The following is a 9,486-nucleotide window of genomic DNA, read 5'->3' on the forward strand; positions in this document are numbered from 1 at the left end:
CATTGTCAACGCCATTGTATACACCAAAAATGCAGGCCATCACTTTTACAAAAGTTGGAACCGCACAACACACCACAAACACTATTATTCTCACCATATTCCAACCTTCACACACACACAAACACACACACAATGAACACTTTGACAACTTCTCATGAAGACCACTTTACTAAACTCCCACATGATATTTTCATCTTAATCTTGACTAAAATCCATCAACAAGACTTTAAGTTCTTGTTCAGATGTTCTTTGGTTTCTAAACACTTTGCTTGTTTGATCCCTTTTATGCCTTGTGTTTCCATATCAATCTCTCCACCAAAAAGTTGTTTAAAACCCGGTATAGATAACCCGAAAACGTGTTTGCAAGATGTTGCTGATGAGTTTATTGATAGGAAAATGGACTACTTGACTTCCCTTAGACCACAGATTCAAAATGCTTTGAGTTTTCTTAAAAAATTTGATAGTATTCGATATCTTGATGTTGTGTTTGTAACTGATGATGATCATGAAGATGAGAAACAAGTGAAAGATGTCGGTTTTCGATATGGGTTTCTTCCGTCTTTGATTAACTGGAAAACTAAATTTGATTTCAAGTTACAAAGTTTTGTGTTTTTGTTTGCTCAATCAGTTGTTAAAAAAACAGAGGAAACAGGGGAAGGTATGGGTTTACTTGATGTTGTTTCGGCTGAGGAACTCGAATTAAGGCTTTATTCGTCGTTTCATGGTGTCGTTGATTCCATCGAATGGGGGAATGTTATGTCGCGTTTATTAGTCCAACATCCAATGCTTAAAGAGATCACAATATCGGGTTCAAGAAAAGGAGGCAAAATAAGCTTAAAAAATGATGAAATTCTTGAATTGAGAAACTCTTTGTCACCAGAAGATGTCATAAAAATAGCTGGAAATGGTAATGGGATCGGTGTAACGATAAATGTGAAATCTGGGTATGTTCCGGTTTTGTGTTTGCCATTGTCGGGTTATGTGATGAAATCGGTGTCACTTGTCGTCGTGAGAGTAGGTAGACGGTTGTATCAACCTGGAGAAGATCGTTCAGAAACCGATAGTGATAGTGACAGTGAAAATGACTCGGATGAGGATCGTGAAACTGGGCATGTCGAGTATGATGAAAACGATATACTACATTGGGATTTCGACGCTGAAGAGGATGTTTTTCGCGAAGCTGTGACTACAATTTTGGTACATCACAAGGACAAAATGCATCGTGAAACCTAAATTGTTGCAAGTTTTTGAGCTTAACTTTACATTTATGTGCTACTTAATAAGTACTACGAGTATATGAGTTATTATGCCTATAGAGTAGGCTAATTTTTAAATGTGGCTACATTTGTTGTCTAATGAAACTTGTCCTGTTCAACTTCGAAACGTTTATAGCAATGATTCGTGGCTTTGAACTCAGTGGATTTAGTCAACAATTTTTGCGGAAATCTTTCTGAAAACAGTCTCTCCACTCTCAGGCACACGGGTATGACTTTCTTTTTATCTTACCTCTATCATATCTAGTTTTTGACAAGATTTGGTATTGTTATTGTTATTGTTGTTGTAGCTTTTTTTTTTCTTTCATTTTATAAATAGTTTTTTTGATATGAATACCTACTTTCTTAAGACATTAATAGACCTGCAAGTTCCTTAGATATACATCAAAAGAACCTTTAATTGCATTGAATAGTGGTTGGATCTCGCAATCAAAATCATAAATACAAACCTTAATGAATTTCCCATATTGTACTCCCACCATTTAACAAGTTCAGGATCGTCCTTTTGTCGGTCGACAAAGGTAACAAAAACCATAAGAAATAAGTCAAGTACACATCATTCTCCCATTTGTAGCAGGTACAAGAAACACTTGAGAGCTCTTGACCAATTACTATCAATTACAAGGTAAACAAAGACCCATATAGATTTGCTCTACAAAGACTGAGAGATCTTAAGACCTATTATTAGTACACCAACTTCATGGATTATGGTCAAGGACCAAGACCTTTTCAATAACATACTACACGTTATGCACATTCTGTACTTCTGGGTTGCATCCTAAAGAGATTACAGTGGTCCAGATTTGTTGACTTAACCAAATCTAATAATATATCCTAATGATCATACCATTAACAACAATGAAGACATGATACTTATAAAAAAAGTAGAAACAATAATATGGAGACTGACAAATTCACAACAAAAAGGCTGCAGATTACAGACAATGCACTCTAGTTCATTCGACTATGCTTCCATGCTTGTAAGTTGGCGATTAAAGTGCTATTTTAATTTTTTACATTTGTAAGTGTCAACAGTTACCGAATCCCGTCTTCACGAGGTATGTGGAGGTGAGATGTAGACAGTCTTACCCCTATCTAAAGGTAGAGAGATTGTTTCCAAATGACCTCCGACCATTTTGCAATGAGTGAGGATCAGACCCTTCTTGCTCATGGACCATCGAGTTCATCTAGTGTGGGTAATCCATATTTTATTAGAAACATACTAAAAAATACTAAACCATTTTGCAGGGAGACTGTTTCTTATCCATATCTTACATACTAAAAGATCATGCTCATAGAGCTCATCTAGTGTGGGTAATCCAGTTGACATGTGTACTCAGGAATCAGGATATAATAAAAGTTTTAAAAAATGGTGAAAGGTCCACCAGTAGAGATTAAAAGAAAAAGAGGTGGCAAAAAGGATGGGTCGGTTTGGGTAACGGGTCAAAAATGGGTTCTCCATAAGTATGAAAGACATGGGAAGGATCAGGTTGTCCCTGAAACATCTTGTCCAATTTAAAGATACATAACTATTTGATGCGCCATTGTACATGATGTCACCAAACTTGTGCTTTGGTATATATGATATTAAGGGGTTTAAGAATAGGATATATGAAATTTTGTCTATAAAGGTACACAATTTGGGTTACTTTCAACTGTTCAATCAGCTCCATACAATTGCTTTTCAGCTCTATCTTTTACTTTTCACAATTGATCCATTAGCTATTAAACATTACCCATAAAAATCACATATAGTGGTTCAAATGTGCTTCCTTTAGAGAGAACATAATCTAGGACATCACCATGAGTTACACGTTGTATGCGGCTCAATGCCAAATTGCTAAAACAGTACAGGTTGAGTTTCACCATGTTGACTCAAAATATGTGATTAAGAAAACAACTAGAATTTACATCTGGAGATGGTGGATGAGAAATAAAAAATTCATAAGATATTAGTGGCAAAGATATTAAAGTGTTCTTTACACAGGTATTCGAAGCAAATGAGAGAACAGTAGCAGTTACATACATAAGCATGAGATTTTAAATCCTTGATGGAATCATGGGCATGTTGTTCTGTAGGTATGCACAAGCAGCCGCCACTCCACTTCCGAGCTTCACAGGGTAACCCACATCCTTGAGCACCATCTCCACCCCTGCAAGACACCCTAGCAGTTGCAACTGCAAAAACAAATAATAACAAAACAAAATACAAAATATTAAAAGTTGTTTTTACAATGATCATCTAATATTCATAGAGGGGTAAAATTGAACTCGCGCGTTGCGGCGGTGAGATGGTGAAGGTGATAGGTCATAGGAGGTGATATGTCGTCATAAAGTGTCATAGCCAAATGTCTTAGCTGTATGGGCTCCGCCCTCGGATTTAAAAATTCATCGAAAGTATATTGAATGACATCTCTAATGAAAGAGCATGAAATTTTAAGAACACCCATATAATTTTTATAATTTATCGATGTACGGTTTTTGAGATAAAAGATTTTGAAAGAATTAAAAGAATAATATGATTTATGGAGGAGAAAGAAAGTTGTAGGCATTGATACAGTACATTATGTATTCTCATGTGTACATTGTTGAAATTGAAAGTTGAAACTCTGTTATAATATAGTATAAATGATCATCTAATATTCATAGAGGGGGTAAAATTCAACTCGTTAGTCCTAACATTTACTTAGCTTAATGGCAAAGGGTCAAACTGGTTAAAATTCCTCCCAAGTCAAATTTTAAATCACTTAACCCCTTGAATAGTTGAATACCCATTTTGGCTACCCAGATGACCCACTGATCTTTACCAAAAATTCATGATGTTCATTTTAGATGGACTAAATTTGAGAAAAGATGAAAGAGGTATGCATACATCATTTAGGTGGCCAAGATGTCCTATTCTGAAGACTTTTCCGGCAACTTTGTTTAGCCCGAGACCCAAACTTAAATTGTATCTCTTCCATCCCCTTCTGACAATTTCAGAACTATCAATATATGGAGGAACAACCACGGCAGTGACCGTGTCACTGAACCATTCCTCCTTTTGGGTGCAATTCTTCAAACCCCATGCTTCCACAGCAAGCCTGCCCATGAAAGTAGAAACAACAAAGTTAAAAGAATATTTCCATTTATGTTTCAGTTTATATTGATCTTGTAACATGAACCAACTCCTTGCACAGATAACCATTTTATTTTTGCTTTCAGCAAAATATTAAACGCAAAACCTGACGCATGTATGCTGTGTTTCACTAAATCTATATTGATTGAAAGATGCAAAATCTACTGCAGCAACAAACTCATAGCTGATTCTAAGAGATAGAGGAGATAAAACTCACTTCAATGGCTCCTCTATATATCGAGAAGTTTTTAAAGGAAGACAATTTTTATCTACTCCTATATAACAGCAAAAGTCAACAGTAACGGCCTGGACTACTGACATGGCTATCTTTCATGCACTAATGTCCAGCCATTTGTCAAACATTGAAAATAGACTTCATTAACAACAAGATAAAGAATTTGACGGCCACAATTTAGTAGTATAAATTTGTGTGTGCATATGTTGTAGGGAAACAGGTAAATGTACCTATAAAAGTTTTCGAAATTTATGTGGTAAGTTCAGTATATTAACAACTCAGCAAGAGGTATATAAACTCATCAACAAAGACACTTGCCTAGTTGCTGTGCCAAGACGGGTGTGCCTTGCAATCACGTTATCCAACCCTTCTTCAAAGATGAGTTCAAGAGCTGCTTTCAAACCATACAAAAGCTGTATGGATGGAGTGTATGGCCAGTATGTTCCCATCTTGTAGAATTTCAAGTAGTCCTTCCAGTCAAAGAAAACTCTAACCGACTTTGCAGTCTGAGAAGCCTCAATAGCTTTGGGGCTAGCACACACAATCCCCATACCAGTGGGAAGAGAGAGTGCTTTCTGGGAGCCAGTTAGAGCCACATCAATACCCCATTCGTCCATGCGGAAGTCTAGAGCACATATGGATGACACCCCATCAACTAGGAACAGAGCTGGGTGCTGGTAGTGATCTGCAAGCCAATTACAACTGTTAGCTCTTACAAAAAGTTTTGTTTACTTAGGTAACAACGCCTTTGAAATGGTTAAAGAGGATAATTCCATAAAAATGATATCCATCAAAAAGTTTCCTAGCAGGGGTTCTTCAATGGATATAGTGATATTAGCATTAGACAGAGAGTTGTTTCTCTCTTTTATAGAACTTTAGAGTATGTAATTGCAGAAATGCAAGTTTATACTCCAAGTGATGTTTAGAGATGTAATCTCATATTCTTAGTATCAAAAGCATATGATTTTACCAAGTATTTTCCTTACGGAAGCCAAGTTGTTGGTAACTCCGGTGGCTGTTTCATTGTGGACGATGCAGACAGCCTTAATAGTGTGAGCGGTATCTGCAGCCAATTTTGATGCTAGAATTTCCAAGTCAGCACCACGACCCCACTCACTTTCCACCACGTCGACATTGAACCCAAGGCGTTGCTGCTGATCGACCCAAAGCAAACTGAACTGACCAATGACGAAAGATACAGTTCGGTCTCCAGGGGACAAAGTATTTGTCAGTGCGCTTTCCCATGCACCAGTACCTGGACAAATAACCAAAAAATACATCTTTCAATATCACTAGCAAAAGAAACAGATAATGGTCATATCAATAGTTATCTGCAATGATAACAACATTGTCAAATAAGATATTTATGCTTCATAACTCTGGATGGACTTGGAACTATAAATATGGACGAACCTACAAGAAAGAAAATATAAGATTGGCTAAATAAGCAGTACCTGTAGTTGGGATGAGAAAGGGAGTCCCAGAAGTGGTCTTGAAAATCTTCTTTACATCCTCGAGTAAAGTTTTTGTCAACGCAGGAATGGCAGGGGAACGATAGTCCTCATTGTTTCGGTTCATTGCACGAAGTACCTGATCCGGGATGTTGACCGGCCCCGGCACAAACAGATGGTTCCTTCCAGGTGCATTAAAATAATCCATCTTTGTCCGACCTTATGAAGGATAAAAAAAATTAGCAAATTAGAAACCTACAAACCTAGCAAGTTATGGATGACTAGGAAAAAAAAGGTAACAACGCATTTAACAAGCTAAACTGGCTTTTTTTTTGGACTGGTTACTTAGGTTTCAGTTTGTACATTAAAATAAAGTTAAAGATTATGTGGCTTTAAGTATTAAAATTCTGGAGTAGATGTTAATTAACTCTCTAAATACTCTGCAGATTCACCGGTGTTTAAACATCAATTCTGTTTAAGAAACTTTTGCTTTCAAATATCCACATAATTAACATAAAAATATTACAGAAAATGATCAGAATTGATGTTTGTAAGCATGCATATCTAGTTCTTTAGCTTCTGATTCTAACGATGAGCAACCAGATGGCCAAAAAAGGAACAAGACATCAATACGCTTACTAAAACTAACTACTGTAAGCGATTTGCAAGTAGATTGAATCTAGCTTATTCCATCTACTGTTAATCTAAGAAACACTTCAATACTAGCTTTCCGTAAGTATTCAGTTCATCAGTACGCTTACTAAAAATCCAACTTTGTTAGGATTACTTTTCAACCACATAAAACTATGAACTTATAGCTATGCAAGGAGCAAAATTACTAACAAATCACAGCGCAAAATTACTAACAAATCACAGCTAGCCCCCAAGTTTAGAAACTCATATGATCTAAAGCAAAAGCTTTAGGCACCTAGTTTCTTAAGGCCGACCCACTTTTTTGGGACGTGTTTACATATGATTTCGCCTTTAAACCAGAAAAAGAAGATTGTCTACTCTTTTTTCAGAAATTTTTTTTATTTTCAAGCGAATTGTAAGCAGATAAACCAAACGTATTTCAAAACTCTAGTGTACCCAAATAATAATTCTGATCATGCAACTTCCACTTTAAAAAGTTAGCTTTAGGTCTTTAAAACACACCCCGGTGCATACGATGGATAAACGTAGAAAATTCAACAAAATTAAGGCATATGATACATAAAGATTACACAAATAGAAAGCCATGAGAAGTGTTAGTTTGTTGATTATACCTGATGAGTGTGTAGAATGACTGAATGAATGTGTGGAAACAAACAGATGAAAAATCCAAAAAGGAAGGGAAATGTAATTTATAAGAGGGCGGGAGAAGATATGTGGGTCCCTCTAACATTAGATAAGAACTCCAGTGAGCCTCATTTTTTTGAACTCTACGGCTAATACTAATCATATTATTATAATTACAAATATAAATAAATAATAATTTAACTTATGTATGTATGTATGTATATGCTTTTGCCACCTACTCACTCTCTATCTTCATTTCATTTATTTTCTATTATCTAATAATACAAATTAAATAATGTTTTCTCTTAATTATATGAGAAAAATATCAGCCAATTTTACATTTTAGTACCGGTTTATATCTATAATCCACACTTTGAGAATCAATAGTACTGCATTCATATTCATGATCATACTTGTATTATTTTAACTTTATGTACAATACAATACACTTAGATTTTGCTAACCAAATCCACTATAGTTAACATGCATCAAAATGGAGAAAAGTATCGTAAATGAAAATAATCGTTTATGATCGAGCTTCGTTTATGATCGACCTTCATGAACAATACTTTTCAGCGTGTTAATTGAAACGTTCTATTTTAATCTGTTAATATATTCCAAATTACATATATGGAAGTAAAGCTGTTAATATTTCATAAACATGTCTGGCAGAATATGGAAAACCAAGTGTAGGATAAAGTTTTTAGGAGGTAGCTAGATGTAAATGATGAATATTAACAACATCCACTTGATTCTTACCCGTTTAAGAAAGGAAATATGAGGTTGGAACCAAATTAAGATAAAGTGATAGAAAGGAAGGATGGTTGTAAGCCACACCCTCATTTGTGGAACACCACACTCCTTTTCTTCTTCTTCTTTTTGGAACTACTCATCCATCCTCATCTTCATTCTACATTCATAAAAAAAAATAAAAAATAAACTTCTTATAAGTACACATGGTTTGCTAACAAGTATATAAATTCAAATAAGATTACAATCATAAAAAAGTTGAACCTCCAGAATTTTGATATAGAACAAGTCATTACAGATACAAGACTATGTAGACTTACTTCTTAAGGTCTTATAGTTAAGAGTGCAAAAGACTTGTCAAATTTCTATCATTCTACATTTTATAGAGTCTACATTTTTTCTTTAAACCCTTTATAATTTCGATATTATAAATTACCAACATATATTACATCATAATGTTATTCATTACCTTCTTTATACATATAAAATTCTCCACTTTTATATTAACTTATATAATCATCTACTTATTTTATCTTAGTTATATTTTTAAAATTTGATTATAAAAATCACATGGAAATACCTTATAAAACAAAGGACTTCCTAAAATTAACTTTAGACATCAAAAATTATTGATTATGCATAACGAATGGCATTAACATTTTTACTATAAAATTAACCACTACCATCAAAAATTCTGAACACCAGCAATAAAAAAAAATACTTTTGTTGCATTACACAAACACTGCTTGTAAACTTTAAACAAGTCTAACACGAGATTTTACGATGTCTAATCAAGCTCTAAACGATTTCCAAGTTATCTTCTAGCGATCATCAACGGCCACATGATAATCAAACGTTTTTTGATTTCATTCAGCACTCCTCTTTTGGAATTATCGAAACATATTTAAACAGTTGTTGTAATACTTGTATTCTCTTCGTCCATAACTTTGCAAGATTCTTTTACATTTTGGCTCACAGAATCAAATTCCAGATTAAACCATAAAGCCAATGAACTTTAGCAAAACCACTACCACCACCTTGTGCAGCATACAGCTCTCTTTTATACTTTTCAAAATATAAAAATGTGAAGTTTTATACCATTTTTGGACCTCATAGGCTAACCATACATTTTCATACCTCGGCTAATATCTCCTTTTGCCCAAGGAAACTTTTCAAGGTGCTCCTTTATGGCTTTATATACACCATAGCACCAAGACATGGCATGCACGTCATAATAAATTGAATGCTTTTCAACTGAATGTTATTTGTAAAGAGAACGATAATTACATTACTTTCTATAGAAAGAAATAAGAATCTCTACTATTAGTGAGATCAACATTCACCTAAATTAATTTAGTATGGTTATGATTGTCCACCCAG

At 34.7% G+C, this 9,486-nt stretch overlaps 1 protein-coding gene across 1 annotated transcript; it reads right to left on the bottom strand.

The window, feature by feature from the left end:
- Positions 1-3,201: 3,201 nt before the first annotated feature.
- On the bottom strand, positions 3,202-7,445 carry LOC122598977 (serine--glyoxylate aminotransferase). The gene is made up of 6 exons (XM_043771432.1): positions 7,344-7,445; positions 6,082-6,297; positions 5,598-5,882; positions 4,946-5,312; positions 4,147-4,357; positions 3,202-3,452 (listed from the first exon to the last, which is right to left on the bottom strand). Exons 2-6 carry the CDS (start codon positions 6,284-6,286, stop codon positions 3,315-3,317), a joined length of 1,206 nt encoding a protein of 401 aa, XP_043627367.1. The 5' UTR covers positions 6,287-6,297; positions 7,344-7,445; the 3' UTR covers positions 3,202-3,314.
- Positions 7,446-9,486: the final 2,041 nt, after the last annotated feature.

Source organism: Erigeron canadensis, chromosome 1 (assembly GCF_010389155.1).
Source record: "Erigeron canadensis isolate Cc75 chromosome 1, C_canadensis_v1, whole genome shotgun sequence".
NCBI lineage: Eukaryota > Viridiplantae > Streptophyta > Magnoliopsida > Asterales > Asteraceae > Erigeron > Erigeron canadensis.

What these genes read in the sequence shown, in the direction of transcription:
- LOC122598977 (XM_043771432.1), bottom strand. Translation starts at nt 6,286, where the DNA reads ATGGATTATTTTAATGCACCTGGAAGGAACCATCTGTTTGTGCCGGGG. An exon ending in CTTTCTCATCCCAACTACAG is followed by an intron (nt 5,883 to 6,081) that starts GTACTGCTTATT and finishes TTATTTGTCCAG; the next exon opens with GTACTGGTGCATGGGAAAGC. An exon ending in CGTCTTGGCACAGCAACTAG is followed by an intron (nt 4,358 to 4,945) that starts GCAAGTGTCTTT and finishes TTTCATGGGCAG; the next exon opens with GCTTGCTGTGGAAGCATGGG.